The sequence below is a fragment of the Felis catus genome, chromosome C2, assembly GCF_018350175.1.
Source record: "Felis catus isolate Fca126 chromosome C2, F.catus_Fca126_mat1.0, whole genome shotgun sequence".
Lineage (NCBI taxonomy): Eukaryota > Metazoa > Chordata > Mammalia > Carnivora > Felidae > Felis > Felis catus.
This window is the reverse complement of record NC_058376.1, coordinates 65,150,195-65,169,183: the sequence shown is the minus strand read 5'-3', so window position 1 is coordinate 65,169,183 and position 18,989 is coordinate 65,150,195. Positions and strand designations below refer to the sequence as shown.

Sequence of the window (18,989 nt, the reverse complement as noted above, 5' to 3'; positions counted from 1 at the left end):
ACTCAAGATGGTTTGTCTGGGTGGGTCTTGAGCACAGCAGCCTGCCAGCTCCCAGGTTCCAGGTGCTCCTACTCTCCCTGGTCTGGTGAGACTGGACCTGGGCCTCACCCCGGGGCCTGAATGGTGGTGTGAGTCCCACTAACAGTCCCAGAAGCCAGAAGGAAGTGAGGAAGGCTGGGCTTCCAGGGAAGGTGGAGAAAGGTGGAGGCCCAAACTAGGCAGAGTGGAAACTGCCCTGAGGTTAAACTGAAGACCCCTGGGGCACAAAGCACAGTCCCGAGTGGCTGGACTTCTCCAGTGCAGAGAAGTCTCCAGGCCTGGGATTCTCTCAGCTGAAGGGTATGTCCTACCCGAGTGTTAGCAGCCTGGATGTAGTGGTACCTGAGTTTGGGGCCTTATTTGGTTTTTGGAGGAACGAAGTCTGTCCACATTTACAGTGGAATTTGCACCTTCTCTGAAGATGAGGCTGAGGCTCCAGGTGGAAGGCTAGCTGGAGAGGTGACAAGGGGCACTTACTAACTGAAGGCCTGTTCTCTTTCTAGTTAATTCTTGGTAGAGAAGGCAGGAGGAGCCCCCCCATCCCAGGGCTCAGCCCAACTCACCAGAACCTGGCCGGGGCATGAGATCAAGGCACTCTGTGAGTCATCTGCGAGTAAGACCATGAAGGAAACATACATTTCCTTCCTAGGGGACACAGTTCAGCAGTTGGAAGTTTGAGATGCTTCCTTTGTAGAAGAAAAGGATTGAAGAGCTGGAGCTCCATCACTGCTATTGGGCTAAGTGCAGCAGGAGTGAAAAGTGAAAGTAAATTTAGAAGTTCCAACCATTTAACTGCACAGCAGGGTTACAGAGTATCCAGCAGGAAACCTCACCCTATTGCATTTTCCATCTCCTACACTTTAATTCCCATGAGCCTAAAATGCCCTGCGGTTGGACCACTCATTTTGTTATACTTGTATATGACCAATTATGCCACTGGTAAACACAAAACAAGGTGAACATATTTAAAAGCCTTCTTTATTTATAAGACTAGACAAACAAATATTGAATTATAAGAATTTCTTTCAGGACCACAAATAGAAATAGTTCAGAAGAGGAATATTTTGACAGTAACAGAAATCACCATAAATCATGTAGCAAATAGCCAGCTTGCTTCTCTCTTGTTTGAAAGGTGTTTCAAAAGTTGACATGGGTGAATATGTGACAAGCCCCTTCTTTGTCCCCAAAAGTCCATATACTTTTCATGGGAGAACTGATCTCAATACAACATATCACTCTGCTGTGTCTGAGAGGAAGTTTCAACCACTATTAACTCAAGGTTGGATATTGTCCTGGAGAATAAAGGTGTCCTAAGTTGGCATTAAGGGAATCACAAGAGTCTGCGTAGATGGGAGACACCATAGAACAAAGGCCAAAGACACCAAAGAACAAAGGCCATAGAACAAAGGCCAACTTTTCCTTAGTTCTCCCACCTGTGCAAAGTTGACTTGAATAAAAGCCTTTGGAAGTCTCTTTTAGAAAGCAGTGAGAAATATTTGCCTTCCAAATACAGACTTGGGCTTACTGCGATATCACAGGTTCCTGTGGATGTCTTTATGCCCCCAAATTAAACATAAACAGGGGTGGAAGTAGTCTCCTTTTCCTACCATGTATAAAAATGTCGCAGAACCCCAGACCAAGCTGAAAACACTAGTGAGAATTTTGAGAGGCTGAGAGCTCAGAGGAACACCACACCAACTGACTTGGTAATTTGAGTAAGAATGCACACATCCCCTCAGGGCTCAGATGTGAGACATATACTGGGAAAGCAAGCTTGCAGCGCGCGGTCCAGAGTCGCTGGAGTCCAGAGTCGCTGGAGGAAGGTGGTATAATGGCGACACTTCATTCTTAATATTCGATTCTGCTCCAGTAGAACATGGTACCCAGGAGAACCCAAAACTAGAATAGAAAGGCCAAAACATAAATAAGGAATTGTTTTAGAAACATCTCATACTTGGGGGGAAAAGGATGTCAGGTTCACTTAGGCTTAGATGATGCTGAATTTTTAAGAGTAATCTCACCTTAAGAAACCTCGTGGGGCAGGGACACCAGGGTGGCTCAGTCTGCTAAGCGACCGGCTCTTGATTTTGGCTCAGGTCACGATCTAACAGTTCTTGAGATCGCGTTGGCAGCATGGAGCCTGCTTGGGATTCTCTCTTTCCCTCTCTGTCTGCCCCTCCCCTGCTTGCATTCTCTCTCTCTCTTAGTAAATAAGCAAATAAACTAAAAACAAACAAACAACACCTCATGGGGCAGAGGTAACTATCCTGCCACTCAGACACACCTTCCCCCTTTCCCACCTCCCTGTCCCAAACTGCACCCAGACTTGCGGTCTTCTGGGATTGCTCCTCTCACCTCTGTGCTAAACTAGCCCCCCGGGGAAATCCTTTCTTCTTCCCATCAGGGCTAATGACCCTCCAGTGGCTTCCTATTTCTCATATGTACCATTTGGAGGTACAATTTTCTTACCTTCTACTATTGAACCTCTCCTCCCACAGGACTCCCTCTTTTCCCAAAAATGCTTATGACCTGGTGCGGCTGCCCCTGCAGAATGCCACAGAACTCAAGGCATTTGACTCAGGCAAGGGGCTGGAATATCTGGGTTCTTCTGCAGCTCTGCTCCTCCCTCCCTACATCTGGAAAGTAGAGATAGTACCATCTTCGTCACCTACCCCCCAAGTTAGAAGATGGAATGAGATCATAAAATATCATTACTACTAATGTCTGATGTTTATTGACTACGTACTACACATCAGACACTGTCCTGAGTGCTACGCATACAACTCCACTGAGTGCTTCCAGAACCCAGTGAAGAGACTGAGAGAGTGAGGAACTTAACCAAGGAGACTGGCTACCTACCTAGCTATTATTCTAGGGATTTAATGCTAAAAGCATTGGATATGACACCTTGTCCATAGCAGGTCCTCACTACACTTGGTTTCCTTCCCTTCCCTCTTTTGAATTTCATTCAGGGGGGCTTCCTAGATTCAGAGTCCATTTGAGGCTTGTGGAAATGTCAAGGGTTTTAACTGGTCTGGAGTTTTAAGGTCCTTGAGAGCCTTTAAACATTATCCCACAGTTGCTGCTAGCATGGCTGAATAGGAACTTCACTGTTACAATTTTTCATTCATTCAACAAAGTATCAAGCACATGCCATGTGCTCTGCTAAGCACTGGGGATACAGAACGCTGCTGGTTCCCAGGCTTTTGGCGGAGACAAATCCATTGTAGTAGAGTGACCATTACATGACAGAGGTGTGTGCAGAGTGTTGTGGGAGTTCCTGAGGGTGGGTGAGGGGAAATGATTTTCCCTTCCTGCCTGCCTCACTCAGCTTCTCACCCCAAACCCAGCATTTCCTAAAGTGTGGTGCATAACCACCCAAGGGACCCTTGTGGGTGTCCATGAGGTCAAGACCTTTTGCATAACGATGTTAAGACTTTTTTTTTTTTTTTTTTTTGCCCTTTTTACTGTTTTCATGTTTGTACTGATGATGCAAAGCAGTGGAAAGTAAAACTGCTGGCATCTTAGCAGGATTTAAGGTAGAGGCACTAAACCGTGTTAGTAGTCAGTGTATTCTTCACTGCTGTGTACTTGCAGTAAAAAAAAAAAAAGGCAGACTTAAGAGATTTAGAATTTCAGAATTTTAAGATTGTTTTTGGTGAAGCAGTAAGAATTACTAATTTTATTAAGTGTTCACCTTTGAATATACATCTTTGTAATATTCTTGAAACAAAGTATGCACAAAGCAGTTTGTTGCATAGTGAAACCTGATGGTTGTCTGAAGGCAAAGCACTCGTGTAATTGAGTTGTATGCTAAACCAGCCATTTTTTCATGCAACATGACTTTTACTTGAAAAAATGACTAATAGACAAGCTACAGTTATTCAGATTGGATGTTTGGCAGACATTTTCTCAAAATTTTACAAAGTGAGTCTGTCACTTTGAGGAAAACAACTGACAATACTTGTTGCCAGTGATAAATTTGGGCACTCAAGCAAAACTCAGGAAACTTGTTTCTGTCATGATGGGCCCATAGCACCCCCATGCTTAAGGTCCTTTCCAATATGGCAATAACAATGAATGTGATTTATTGATATTGCATAGAGAATTCAGCCTACATTTGGAAGATCAGCATAACACAGTGAACCAATATTTTCCCAAATAACCGATGCGTGTTGTTAATACAATCACGAACGGGTAAATGACGTATGCAAATTTCAAGACAAACTGATGTAACCTATTTTAATATAACAGTCTGAAAAGTTTGTTGACATAATTTTAGAACCCACATTGCAACTAATGTTTAAAAATTACTAGTTGTCAAGCTTTGTGTAATATCAAAGAATATTCACAATTACGTTTAGATAAGGCTATCAAAACATTCTTGGTTTTTTCACTACCTATCAGTGTGAGGATGGATTTCTTAAAATCCTTCAACCTAAGCAATATACTATTACAGAGGAAGTGAAGAAGCAAATATGAGAACCCAGCTGTCTTCTATTAAAACCAGACACCGAAGATACTTTTAAAAATGTAAAACAATGCTACTTTTCTCATCGTTTTTGTTTTAGAAAATAGGCACTTTTTTCACAAAAATATATTGTTAACAGTAACACGTAATCAGTTTATTATTGTTACTTTAAATGAATTAATAAGTATTTTTAAAAATTCTGCGTTAATTTCTAATAGCGTAACTATAAATAGATATAGCCCCCATAAATAAAAGCTTGCTGGAGTCCTCAGTAATTTTTGAGAGTGTGAAGGGGTTCTGAAACCAAAAGTTTAGAACTTCTTCCTGAATGCAATGAGCGGCTCTAAATCCTGACAGCAAATTAGAATTATGTGGAAAAAAAAAATCTTTTTTTTTTTTTTTTTCAATGCCTGGGTCCTGCCCCTAGATCCACTGAATCAGAATCTCAGAGTTTGGGGCTCATGCATAGTTTCTTTTCCCTGGGCTCTCCCAGGAAGTTTTAATGCGCAGCCAGGGCTGAGAACCACTGCCCTACCTTTCTGTTGCATGAACATCAGATAAAGTAGATGAGGTGAGCCTGGAGGAGGCAGCTCTTTGGAAGGAGCAAATGCGGATCAATGCTGGGCAGGAGCCATGGGGAGCTGACAGTGTTTGGTATTTAACTATAATGAATTCATGAGATCTAGACAGACAGAAGGGCAGGCAAATGCTTCCCCATCAGCCTGAAGAAGGATGTGGCTAGTAGGGCCCATCTCTTCCCTGGTAGGGGATGTGAACACCCACTTGCCAGGGGAATCCACTGTCCTTGGTCTGGTGCCAGCAGCTTCCTGACTAGCCCTCAGGTCCAAGGTTTTGTTTCCAGACTGTCTAGTGTGGCTGGATTAACCAGGGGTTAATCTCAAGTCCTCTCCTTATCTTGTGCAGGGAAATACTCACAGTCCAGCAGAGAATGGCAAATCCAAACCAGGCGACCCCCCAGGCATGTCTGTTCATTGGTCCAGAGATGAGTTCGTAGCAGCCCTGGAGGGGCAGGTGATCCCACATGGGTGTGAGAGGAACCAGAGAGAAAGATGTAAGAGATGGGGGAAAAGCAGATATCTATTTGTATCAATACTCTTCCAAAGTCTAATTTAACATAACCAGGCTATTTCAACATCCCTGTGGACATCCAGGTATTAACAGGGCTCTGCCGAGGGGATAGAAATAATTCTGTTCAACAGCTACTCTATATCACATTATTTTGTGTCTTTATCACTCAGTCTAACAAAGGTGCTGCTATTTTAGTCTGACTTTTTTTTTTTTTAATTGAATACGCGGATACTGTCAACTATTCTTTTTTTAAAAAACTATAGTATAAAGTACAATATAAAGTATTCTTAATAAAATTTGAGTATTTTTCTCTCCTAAATTGGTGAGTTGTTTTGAGGGGACAATTACTTTTTAATTTGCTTATTCTTTTTTTTTTTTTTTTGAAGTTTTATTTTTTTTTCAGAGAGAGAGAGAGAGAGTGTGCACAAGCGGGGGATGGGCAGAGAAAGAGAGAGGAGAGAGAGAATCCCAAGCAGTTCTGCACTGCCAGCACAGAGCCCAACACAGGGCTCGAACTCCTGAAACCACAAGATCATGACCAGAGCCAGAACCAAGAGTCAGATGCCCAACTAAGCCACCCAGGTGCCTGTGATTATTTATTCTTTTTTTTTTTTTTTTAATGTTTTCATTTATTTTTGAGACAGAGAGACAGAGCATGAGCAGGGAGGGGCAAAGAGAGAGGGAGACACAGAATCTAAAGCAGGTTCCAGGCTCTGAGCTGTCAGCACAGAGCCCGACGCGGGGCTCATACTCACGGACTGTGAGATCATGACCTGAGCCAAAGTCGGACGCTTAACTGACTGAGCCACCCAGGCACCCTTGTTTATTCTTAAAGAAAACTTCTAATCTATGAAAGTCGGAGTTGTTTTTTTTTTAACCATTAAAAAAAGTCCTGTTTCATGCTTTCATTTGACACTATGTTTCAACATATCTTTATTGGATTCTAGTGAGGGCTTGAAAAGCCATGTGTGCGTGCAAATGATTCATTTTTTATTAAGCAAATCATTCATTCATGCATGCCATAATCCAGAAAGTTTGTATATTTGGCACACTCTGTTCCAGTCACCATGTGAAGTTGGAGTAATACACACACATGGGGCTAGGGATGACCTCTGAGTGACCCATGCTAAAGCCCTGGGAGAAGTCTAGGAAATGCAATCACCAGATGATTCCGTGGACTTTCATGTCCAGAGGGAAATGTTCTCCAAAGGCTGACCTTGAAGTTTAGGCCCTGCCCAGTGGCTATAGGTGACCGTTTAAGGTTCCATCTTTTTGGACCCTGCTCCAGTCCCTTGTTAACCCACTTATGCACCCTGCCTTTGCTAAGTACCTCTATTTTCTCCATTTATTCTTCTCTATATTACAGACGTCTCCATTCAACTACATGCTCAAGTAAAAAAACTGAATTATCTTTATTTAAATTTTTTTTAATGTTTATTTATTTTTGAGACAGAGAGAGACAGAGCATGAACGGGGGAGGGGCAGAGAGAGAGGGAGACACAGAATTGGAAGCAGGCTCCAGGCTCTGAGCCATCAGCCCAGAGCCCAACGCGGGGCTTGAACTCATGGACCGCGAGATCGTGACCTGAGCTGAAGTCGGACGCTTAACCGACTGAGCCACACAGGCGCCCTAACTGTTCTTCTCTTATCCAACATCAAATACTCAGGCAAAACCTTTTGGGTCTACTTTATTTTTATTTTTTTAAGATTTTATTTTTAAGCAATCTCTACACCAACATGGGGCTCAAACCTACAACCCTGAGATCAAGAGTAGCATACTCTTCCAACTGAGCCAGCCTGGGTCTACTTTTAAACTATATCTCAGGGACACCTGGGTGGCTCAGTCAGTTAAGTGTCTGACTCTTTGCCTCGGGTCATGATCTCACGATTTGTGGGTGTGAGCCCGTGTTGGGCTTTGCACTGGAAGCATGGAGTCTGCTTGGGATTCTCTCTCTCTCTCTCTCTCTCTCTCTCTCTCTCTTCCTCTCTCTCTGCCCCTCCCCCACTGGTTTCCCCCCTCTCAAAATACATAATACATAAACTTTAAAAACTATATCTCAAATTCAAACACTTACTAACTCCTGCTACCACTTTGGTCCACTATGGTCTCACACCAGAATTACTACAATGGCCTCTTAATTGGTCTCCCTGAGGCCTGAGCCTACTGTTGGCATCCAGTAGGATGCCTTTATATAGTGCCAGAGGGATGCTTATAAAACATAAATCAGATAACTTCAAAACCCTGCTCAAAAGAAATGGCTCTCCACCACCCTTAAAATGAAATTCTGAGTCTTCGCAATGGCCTGCGGGATGCTCTCTGATGCGGCTCTGCCTCTATGACCCCAGCTTCCTCTACCAGAAGCTGTTTCCCTGCAAAGCTAATGAGCTTAAGCTCCAGGGCTGCTTACTTGCAAGACCATTTCAAGGCCCTGCACCTAATTTTGTATGCGTATTTTTAGGTTTTTTTTCCTAAGGGGGATCCTTCCCGGCAGATTCAAGCCCTACAAATCCTAGATCATCCTTGCCTTCTACTCCTCCACTCATTCTGGCCTTGCCATGCTGATGTCCTTGGTGTTCCTCTAAAAAGCTAACAGGGGTGCCTGGGTGGCTCAGTAGGTTAAGCCTCTGACTTCAGCTCACGTCATGATCTCACAGTTATGGGTTTGAGCCCTGCGTTGGGCTCTGTGCTGACACCTCAGAGCCTGGAGCCTGCTTCAGATTCTGTGTCTCTCCTTCTCTCTCTGCCACTCCACTGTTTGTGCTCGCTCTCTCTCTCTTTCCAAAATGAATAAACTAAAAAAAATTTAAAAAGCTAAGAATGCTCCCACTTCAGAGCCTTTGCACTTGCTGCTTCTTTTCCTTAGAACTCTCTTCCCCAATCTTCTTTGAGTCAGGGTCTCATTTCCTCACTTAATTCAGAACTCTATGCAGATACTATCTCAACAAAGCCTTTCCTGACCACCACAGAGAAAAAAAACCCTATCATTCCTTATATACCTACCCTGCTTTATTTCTGTCTATGGCATTTATCACTACCTGGAACGTATCATGTATTTACTTGGTAACTTGTTTGGTGCCTCTCTCCCATACCACAGTGCAAGCTCTGGAGGGCAGGGATCTTATTGTGCTCATTGTTGAATCTCTAGAACCCAGCACAAGTGCCTGGCACCAAATAGGCACCCAATAAACATTGATAGAATGAATGGAACATGATACGAAGAGATGATTATGACAGTATCATTCGTGACACAATAGTTCACAAACACTCCTGTATCCATTACTCACTGATCCTCCTGACAATCCTGGGAGGGGGGTCATTTGTCCTAACATGTACAAAAGCCCACTTATGTCAGGTGCCAGGCACTGGGCTGGACATTCAGCAGTGACAAGACAGACATGGGTATTGTTCTCATGGAACTCACAGACAAAAGCCCCAGGTTGTTCACCTCTTCTTATTTAGTGCCTTTCCATGATGCCTTTTTATCATTGTAGTGGTGCTTACTTTGGTCTTCCTTAGTTCTGTGATAATGTTCTTGAGGTATAGTGATTAGATAGCGCGTAGCATTTCTAGGGCAGTTGGAGCATGAGTAAGAATACACATACCAGCATCTTTTTTTTTTTTTTTAATTTTTGGGACAGAGAGAGACAGAGCATGAACGGGGGAGGGGCAGAGAGAGAGGGAGACACAGAATCGGAAACAGGCTCCAGGCTCCCAGCCATCAGCCCAGAGCCCGACGCGGGGCTCGAACTCACGGACCGCGAGATCGTGACCTGGCTGAAGTCGGACGCTTAACCGACTGCGCCACCCAGGCGCCCCTACATATACCAGCATCTTACACGCTATATGAAATTCTGGTTTATTTATTTATTTTTTTAAGTTTATTTTGAGAGAGAGGGAAGAAAGAGAGAGAGAGGGAGAGAGAAGAAGGGCAGAAAGAGAATCCCAAGCAGGCTCTGTGCTGTCATCGCAGAGTGCAACATGGGGTTCAAACTCACGAACTGCGAGATCATGACCTGAGCTGAGATCAAGAGTCAGACACTGAACCGACTGAGCCCCCCAGGCGCCCTGGTTGATTTCTATTATCACCAACTTATGATGACATCCCTAATTTTGTTAGCCTTCATTTATGCAGATTTTGAAAAGCCACAATATGGATATGAAAAAGAGTCATTTATCTCTTCAACCACCCACCCACCAAACATTCCCCAATGCCTGCATTGTGCCAGGCAGCCTGTGGGGTACTGGAGACACAGAATGGAGTAATGCATGGTCCTCAAGGGGACTCAGAAAAAAGGAGCCTTGTGAAAAAATACTTACAATATGTCAACTGCAATGACAGAAGTACAGTGTATGAAGTACTGGGTGGCATATTTTGCTTTGTGGAAAGGGATTGCTATAGGAGAATTAGCAGGACTTATAACGTGGAAAGGATTGTGGTGTGTGGGAATCTGGAGGACCAGGAGGGGGAGAAGTGGAAAGGATTAGAAGATAAGAACTATGTCGAGAGTGAAGAATGAGTGAGATTGAGAAAGGAGGAGCACAGGGAGTTAGAGACAGAAGGAAGTTAGAGACGGGGACAGAGAGAAGAATTTCAGGTCTAGGAATTTGGCAGGAGGGTAGGGTTGCGTGATGATGAGTTTGTAGCTGTGGTGTAGCTGGTGGGTGGGTAAGGAGATGGAAATGTTAAGGACAGGTGAGGCCAAGGAACCGAAAGGGAGAATGTGAGAAGGGTTGTCAAAACTCGAGTGAAGGTCCCTCCCTACTAGAAAATCACATGTCCTAGGGAGATAAACTGATTATCTGAGGGCAAATACCCCTTTCTGCCTCTCTCACAGAGATGATATAATTTCTATGTAATTACAGTCCAATCAAGATATGTTTGTGAGGGTCAGTGCCAAGGTTGAAATATGGAAAGCATTTTATTACTCCTGAGAGTGATAATTATATTGCATATTGTGATTATAAGGAATAAATTGAATCTTTAGAGCAGTCTGAATGTACCTGATTAAAATGACACTAAAACAATGCTGCTGAAAAGCTAAATAAGGGTTGCTTTGAAGGATTCTGCAAAATAATCTACATCACCCCCACGTCCTTTTCTGGATTAATGCATCCAATCCCAGTCCAGGCACCCTTCCAGATGTGGGATGATGATTAGCTGTACAGTGTCCTTCATTCTGAACGTGCACGTTGCATTATTTACTGCCAGACTAAGGAGTCTGACATGTCTCAAATTATTTAACAAACTGGCACACAACCAACTTTCCTCAAAATGGTAACTCGCAAAGCAGTATAAACCTTTCAGAGGCTGGCTACAATGATACGAGGATTCGCGTTGGGCTATTTGGGAATATTTCCAAATTCTTTCTTGGCTTACAGGCTAGGCTCTGGAACCAGACTGCTGGGGTATTAATCCTGATTCAACCATTTACTAGCTGAGTGACCTTGGGCTAGGTACTTCTTATATCTCTACATCTTAGTTCCTCATCCCTAAAGTAAGAATCATAATGGTGCCTACTTTTTTTTAACGTTTTTATTTCTTTTTGAGAGACAGAGAGAGAGTGTGCATGTGCGAGAGTGAGCAGGGGAGGGGCAGAGAGAGAGGGGGGGAAACACAGAATCCGAAGCAAGCTGCAGGCTCTGAGCTGTCAGCACAGAGCCTGATGTGGGGCTCGAACCCATGGACTGTAACATCACGACCTGAGCCAAAGTCAGACGCTCAATGAACTGAGCCACCCAGGTGCCCCCTACCTTTGACCTTTAAATGAGTTAATATACATATGGTACTTGGAACAGTGTCTGGCTTTAGTAAGTACTCAATAAATGTTAGTTTTCAGGATCATTATATCATTCTCATCAGGCTGGAAACACTCAAAAACCATCTGTAACCAAATCACCAATCTAATATTTTATTAAGACTATCCTAGGGGGACCTAGGTGGCTTAGTTGGTTAAGCCACTGACTCTTGATTTTGGCTTAGGTCATGATCTCATGGTTCATGAGATTGAGCCCCATGTTGGGCTTCAAGCTGACAGGGTGGAGCCTGCTTGGGATTCTCTCTCTCTCTTTCTCTCTCTCTCTCTTTCCCTCCCCCACTTACATGCTAGATTTCTCTCTCTCTCTCTCTCTCTCTCTCTCTCTTCCCCTCCCCCACTTACATGCTAGCTTTCTCTCTCTCTCTCTCAAAATAAAAAAATAAACATGAAGAAAAGTATTATCCTATATTATCACTGAATAAGGAATGTGGTTATATAATTACTGCATTTACCATCAGCAATTGCCATTGCTTTGGAAATTAGCAAAGCATTCTCTCTTTATACACCCCTTCCAATTTACATTTTGCAAAAATAGAGCAAATCTCTGCTTTATGTAAATAGTTTTTGAAATACCAGTTCTAGGGGTCCCTAGGTGGCTCAGTTGATTAAGCATCTGACTTCGGCTCAGGTCATGATCTCTTGGTTCATGGGTTTGAGCCCTGCCTTGGGCTCTGTGCTAACAGCTCAGAGCTGGGAGCCTAATTCAGATTCTGTGTCTCCCTCTCTCTTGTCCCTCCTCTGATCATGCTCTCTCTCACTCTCTCTTTCTCTCTCTCTCAAAAATAAACGTTAAAAAAAATTGAAGCACCAATTCTATACATTGTGCAAATAGTTTGCATTTAAAAAAGTTGGACTTTGTTATTGCAATTCTCATTTTCTGTCAATTCTTTTAATATGTAGATTTTCCCAGATCACCCTGCTAATCTTAGCATCCATATTTTACTACCAGAGAAGGATATAGTTGACAAAAGGTTTAGGAAAAAGGATGCGGAATTCTTTATGAGGACTATTACCTACAGTTAAGCAGTATTTCCCTCATGAAGAGCAGGAAACCTGGCCGGTCTGGAGTGGTGGCGAGGACTCACCTGCTTGTGGTAGTAACCAGGCACTCCTAGCTTGCAGGCCTCCAGGTTGAGAGGTTTTTTAAGACTGTCCATCACACAGCACTGGCGAGGCCAGGGATAGTCGGCATCATTATTCTCGGTCCGGAAGGCAGACGTATATTTCTGCCAGTCTGATGGACCATTTACACCACAGCAATTGTCCTGTCAGTGGAAGAGAGATACAAAATTCTCTTTCATGGTCCTTGCTAGAGCCACCAATGTAGCAACTGAGATTTTATGGAGAAAGAAGATAAAGAAAGTATACCATATCTTGCGTTTACTAAAATTCCCCAAACAGGGGCGCCTGGGTGGCTCAGTCGGTTGAGCATCTGACTTCAGCTCAGGTCACGATCTCATGGTCTGTGAGTTCGAACCCCGCGTCGGGCTCTGTGCCAATAGCTCAGAGCCTGGAGCCTGTTTCGGATTCTGTGTCTCTCCCTCTCTCTCTGACCCTCCCCTGTTCATGCTCTGTCTCTCTCTGTCTCAAAAAAATAAATGTTAAAAAAAATTAAGAAAAAAATAAAATTCCCCAAACAAGAGCTGAGGGTATTAATAACTTATGTTTTAGAGGTTGGAAAATACTTCAACATTTGTTACTTTACTAGCTATTGATGCACTCCATGGCCTTTGATGAGTTCAACTCCCTATGCCTCATTTTCCTTAACTGTAAAACATGGCCTAGTTTCCTTAACACAGCCCATGGTCCTCAGAGTTTCAGTGAGGATTAGTTAATGCACCTAATCTGTTTTGTACAATGCCTGGTCCATAGTAAACCCTTGCTAAATGTTAATTATTATTAATATGAATATCTTGATACAGCAGTGTGAGAGAGCTATAATTATTCTCACGACATATGAGCAAGTCAAAAATCAGAAAATTAAAACTTCTAGTGGTAAAGAAATTAGGAATAATTCTTATTTACATTTCTATATTTTTAACATTTTCTAAAGTAATTATGTATGACTTTAATAATGGGAGAAAAAATAACCAAAACCTGGTGGAACACAGCTATGTCTCTACATAGGAAACGAAGATCAGTGAACACATAGCTAATGTCCTCACAACCTGGATAGAGTTGAGATTAAGGGATGAAACATACTTCACATCATTTCCCTTCCTTTTTCTAAATTCTGTTCAAATGTTTCAAGGGGAGGAACTTAAAACTACAGGCCCCTCTCAACGTTTAGAATAAATACTTCGCAACAAACTTGATGATAAATCAGCTGTCTTTAAAGCATGTCCTATTTTGCTACTGGATTATGGAAAATCTCTCACCAAGGGAAATAAGTATCCTGCATTTTGACCTGAGACTTTTGGGGGAAGAATGGTTAAGTTTGAGCCAGGATTATTTTAGACTGGGTTTTTAAAAGTTGGTAAGAAGGTTTTTCAAAATATGTGGGCATTCCCATTTCCATTCAAAGGGCTTAGTTCTTATTAAAAGAGTGGAAAAAGTACGTGACCTGTGGTCAGAAGAGTGATAGAAAGTAAAAAAAGTGGCCAATGAATTGGAGGTTCTAATGGGGTAAAAAGAATTATTGGAATAGGAATATTGAGATAAATGAAGGAAATGATAGAAGATAGAGGGTAAAGAGACATTAAAGAAGGCACAGAGGCTATACGGGAGTTTGCTGATGATGTACTGTGAGCAGGTAGAGGGGAGGGGAGAGAGGGGGCAGTGTGAGAGTTGGGTCAGATTCGGGTTTATGTAGGGATAAAAGTTTACAAAGGCAGTAGGGGTGATTATGGATATTCTGAAAGACTTGGATTTTTGATGATATTTAAGGTAAACTTGCATATAAGGTATGATGGCCAGTTAGAGAAAAGTGGACATTCAAATCAACTCATACCCCATGGTCCTTAGGAGGACTAGCCCATAGGTACCACATAAGCAAAATAGGGAATGATTGCTACTTGAGTTCACTGTGGTGTGGAGGAAGCAAACTTTTTCTTTTAATGTAAGTGATGCCTGAGTTCTAAGAGGCAGCATGTGCCTCTAGATTTCTTAACAATGTCATTATCCCTAAATGGAAGTTAATCAACATCATGGATTGAGAATAAAATAGAGATCTTGGGGTCCCACTGAGTGATGTGCACACAAGAGGCATAGATGAGAGGAATAAATGAATTTGCCTATGTCCAGTCTCTTTTTGAAGGAAACGGCCTAGAGACTGTGGTCCCCACACTTTGACTTCACTTCCAACCACATCTTCACACCTGGATACTGGAGTCTCCCCAAGACTGCAGGCATTACCTGGAGCATGAGTCTGTCCCAGGTCTTGGTGACTCCATTGTTTTTCCATTGGTCGTCATTGTTTGGAGGGCTATTATTTTGGTACCTCTCCAGCATCTGCTTCAGGAAGAGGTTGGGCGTGAACTATGGTAGGAGGAGGCAACACAAGAAGAAGAGTTAGCACACTCATCCCCAAGGAAGCAAAATGATTTGCTCTGCCTGTTGCTGGGGGCACTGTACGTTATCTTCTGGAGTAAAACTGCTGGAGTAAAACTGTGCTCAGAGGCACCAAGAAGGGTGGTGCATGTGGGAGGTTGCTCTGCATGTCTGAAGTCCTTATGAGGGGGAATTTAAAGTCTACCATCCTCAAAGAAATCCCAGTGAGACTAGGGCAGGGGGCAGGCATCGTAGGGTGGCTTGAACTGGGAAATGGAGAAAAGGAGAGAAACAGGGATGCTGAATTGAGAGGAAGTCTTAGATGCTGTGGATTATTGCCCATCCTGTTGGAGGGCTACAGGCTACTGCAGTGTGGGGAAGAGCACAACAGTACAAGCTTGGGTCCTGGAGTCGCTCTGCCTGGACTCAGGATTCTTCTCCTTCCCTTACCAGTTGTGTAACCTTGGACAAGTTACTTCACCTTTTTAAGTCTCATTTTTTTTTTTTAATCTATAAAATGACCACAGTGATAATACCTACTTCATAGAGTTCTTATGAGGATTAAGTAGTTATATTTAAATTTTTTAAATGTTTATTTTTGAGACAGAGAGAGACAGAGTGAGAGCCGGGGAGGGGCAGAGAGAGAGGAAGACACAGAATCCAAAGCAGGCTCCAGGCTCCGAGCTGTCAGCACAGAGCCTGAAGCGGGGCTCGAACTCACACACCGTGAGATCATGACCTTGAGGCAAAGTCGGATGCTTTGCCACCCAGGTGCCCCAAGTAGTTATGTATTTAATATTAATGCACATATTGGAGTGCCTGGTACAGTGTAAGGGCTTAATACATGTCAGCTCTTATATTGTTATGATGATAACAGTGATTCATGTGATCATTTTTGCTCTGTGCTTTTTGTGATTGTACTCACAAAGTCTCGTTGTGTTGCTGCTGTGATACAAGATGCCACTTCAAAGCCATATACTATAAACATCAGAATGAAATACTGGAAGGGAAACAAATTAAAAAAAAGAATTACATGTATCTCCAAAGAGAGAATTAAAAAAAAATTGTTATATTCTTTCAGCATATTCATCAAAGTGTAACCATCTAATCAATAATGAAATTATTCAACAAACCTTCATTGATCAGCTGCTTGGAGCAAGTCTGGGTGCTAGGTGCTAGGTGCTAATCAGCTCAATTCTCTCCTTATCCCCAGACAACAAATGGCTATTGAATACAGAGCTTTCTCAGTCCAGTATATCCTATATTTCTACTTTAACTGAGAAAAACAAATACAAGAGAATGAACTGGGGTGTGCGTGCGTGTGTGTGTTCAATGGCTGGCAAAAGAGTTTTGGTGGATCGGACACTATGTACAGCTTCAAAAATCCCCTCATTAAGATAAATTTTCTTTACGGTTTACTGGAAATTTAGAATTACAAAGGTCAGAAAAAGATGACCGGATCGTGTTGAATATCCATTGTCCCTCCTGACAAGGGTCCTGAGAGGAGCAGGCAGCCTCCAAGTACACAGCTCTTCACCGGCATTCTTCTCTCAAGCCCCACCCTTCCAGTTATGGGCCAGGCGAGTGGAACAGACCTTGCTGTGTGGTGTTGCTCTCATGTGTGTGTGTCCACACTCACATGCGTGCATGCACGTGTTCACGTGATGCCTCCCCGCCATGCAGCCCCTGTTTGTGACTGGAAAATATCTGAACAGCAAGTTGCCTCTGAATCAGGGATATTTGTGAGGGTCTGTCTTTGCTTTCCTCAGCCTTGCACATTCACTGTTGGTCCCCTGCTGCAGTGTCCGTGGGGGAGGGCAAGGAAAACGGTCCTCTCTCCCTGGGCAGGGGCAGCTGGGCAGCTCTCTGAGCAGGACCCTCTGCTGCCCTAATTACTCAGCTTGGATAAAGGCTCTGGCTGGAGCAGGAGCACCTTCAGAGGCCTCAGAACATTTGCTGCCTTGTTCTTTGTCAGAGCTTTGTGTTATGGGTGCCTGGCTGGCTCAGTCCATAGAGCATGTGACCCTTGATCTCGGGGTTGTGAGTTTGAGCCCCACGTTGGGTGTAGAAATTACTTAAGAGTAAAATCCCTGAAAGAAAAAGAAGAGCTTGATGACTCTTGGAGAGGCTCAGAAACCCCTCAGAGACACTCCAGACAGGAGGCTCAGGGTTCAGGTGTTTTCTCTGTCAGCCCCTTGGAAGGGGCACTCCTCCTTTTCTCTGCAGGGCACGGTGAACAATGTTTCCTTCTGGCTGTGTCAGGAATACATGGAGGGCCCAAAGTGAGACCAGGATGCAGGTGAAGCTGGTCTCTGAGGACACCTGCCCCTCCTCTCCCTTTCCCTGCATTGTTGTCCCCACCCCCAAAAGTGGGTGCTTTTGCCCTGGAACTTAACTCACACTAAAGGAATCAGAGAATGTAAAAGTTCTGCATTCCCTGGGTGCCAGGACAATGTTTAGATCACAGGAAAAGTAAACCGACAAGCACTTTAAGTTGCTGGGCTTGTTCCATAAAGATGTAACTCAGGTCCTTCAGCATTTGTGTAGGAGAGATATCTTAGGGTGGGGAGTGGGGGTGGGACCCCATCACAGTGTGAGAAACCATTGACCTGAGCATGGGGGCAGAGAATAGAGGTCTAGACCCAATACCAAGGGTTCTTAGCTCAGCTGGTTGCAAATTTGCTTCCATCTACAAAGGGAGGGCATGACTGTCTGTGGCTTGGGGCAGAAGCTTCTCTGTGGGTGCACAGTGTTAGAGCCTCCACAGGCAGATGGAGCTGAAGCCGAACTCTCTAGTGCTGTGCATCAAGGTTTCCTAGGGGCCCTGAAAAGCAGAGTGAATGTATAATGTAGGAAATGCAGGTCATTATACAAAATCATCAGCCTTGGGCTCAAAAATGTCTGAAAAAGCTCATGCTTTCTCTTAAAAATTCATGCATATTTTGTATTTTATATCCTAAAATATCACTGACTAATATTAAAATAATACTTTAAACTACTTGTTGTCAAGAGAAAAACTCTAGTTATCAAATTCTCACTCTGTCTCTGCTTCGGCCTATGTAGCTCCTGGCTGAACCCACTGGCTGCAGCTGGTTGGAGAAGCTGGAAAATACTCAACAGGGTCACCATCAGGTTTCTCTCCTTTGGGTTCTCTGTACTGGAATCTTCTGGACTTGCAATAGTGGAGGGCATCTTTGCCCCCAAAATGGTCAAGCTTCGCTGCAGGGAGAGTGTTTCCTCCTTCTCTCCCCTTACCTGTCTTTCTCTGCTCCCACTTAGCCCACTAAGAGCCAAATCACTATGCTCAGGGAAGAAGAAAAGAATCCATCGAAATTGGCCCAGGAGGCAACCGTAGAGTTTTAAGCTCTCACCGCCAGAAGAATTTTCCTGTTGGACTTCATGATGCCTACAATGCCTAGAACGGACAGGCAGAAGAGGCAGATGCCAACAAACATGCCAATCCAGGCTGCCCCATAGATGTCATCATTGTCAGTGGCTTCGAGCAGCGGGTAGAGGCTATGCTGGTCGGATACAAAGAAGATGCACTCTGCAGTCAGGGCGATGCCGCACATCTGGGGGCAGAGGGCATTCTGTCAGGCTGGTAGTGCAACAGCGTTGGAAAAGGGATGCAAAAGTGTGGGGAGGGGTTAGTAAGAGAGTCTAACTCCACCTCTGCATAGGCTCAAAGCAATGAACTGAGACTCATCGCCAGAAAATCAAACTGCTCCTTCCATCCTATTACTAGGATGTATGCCTCCTCCCACCTGTCACTCTGTCTTACTGCTATTTGGGGGAAAGACCCAGGCAATTTCAGACCATCTAAAGTCTGTGGGGCATGAACCACTCAAACAACATCTTGTATGAACAGAACCTCACCCCCCTACTCCCACGGTCCTTCGTCCCAATTCCTGGATTATAATATTTAGACTAGTCTTTGTCTGGCACTGAGCATTAGCGCTGGAAGTGACCTTGGTGGTTATCTTTCCCACCCTCTGCATTTTATTGATGAGGGACCTTGTCCTTGAAAGCTGATAACTTGTCCAGAGTCATGGAGTCAGAGGCAGGGCTGGGCCAAGACCCAGAG

At 43.8% G+C, this 18,989-nt stretch overlaps 1 protein-coding gene across 4 annotated transcripts in view; it reads right to left on the bottom strand.

Annotated features, from left to right (window-relative positions):
• Positions 1–999: 999 nt before the first annotated feature.
• Positions 1,000–18,989, bottom strand: part of UPK1B (uroplakin 1B) — a 58,165-nt gene continuing 40,175 nt past the window's right edge. For 2 of the 4 annotated variants that reach the window (XM_045036982.1, XM_003991661.5), the window contains exons 3-8: positions 18,277–18,477; positions 15,831–15,905; positions 14,771–14,893; positions 12,502–12,681; positions 5,447–5,530; positions 1,000–1,938 (exon numbers count right to left, since the gene is read on the bottom strand). In XM_045036982.1, the coding sequence (XP_044892917.1) occupies positions 1,888–1,938; positions 5,447–5,530; positions 12,502–12,681; positions 14,771–14,893; positions 15,831–15,905; positions 18,277–18,477 (714 nt within the window). In that variant the 3' untranslated portion in view covers positions 1,000–1,887. The remainder of the gene's footprint in view (positions 1,939–5,446; positions 5,531–12,501; positions 12,682–14,770; positions 14,894–15,830; positions 15,906–18,276; positions 18,478–18,989) is intronic. The other 2 variants (XM_045036984.1, XM_045036983.1) reach the window with 2 other exon arrangements.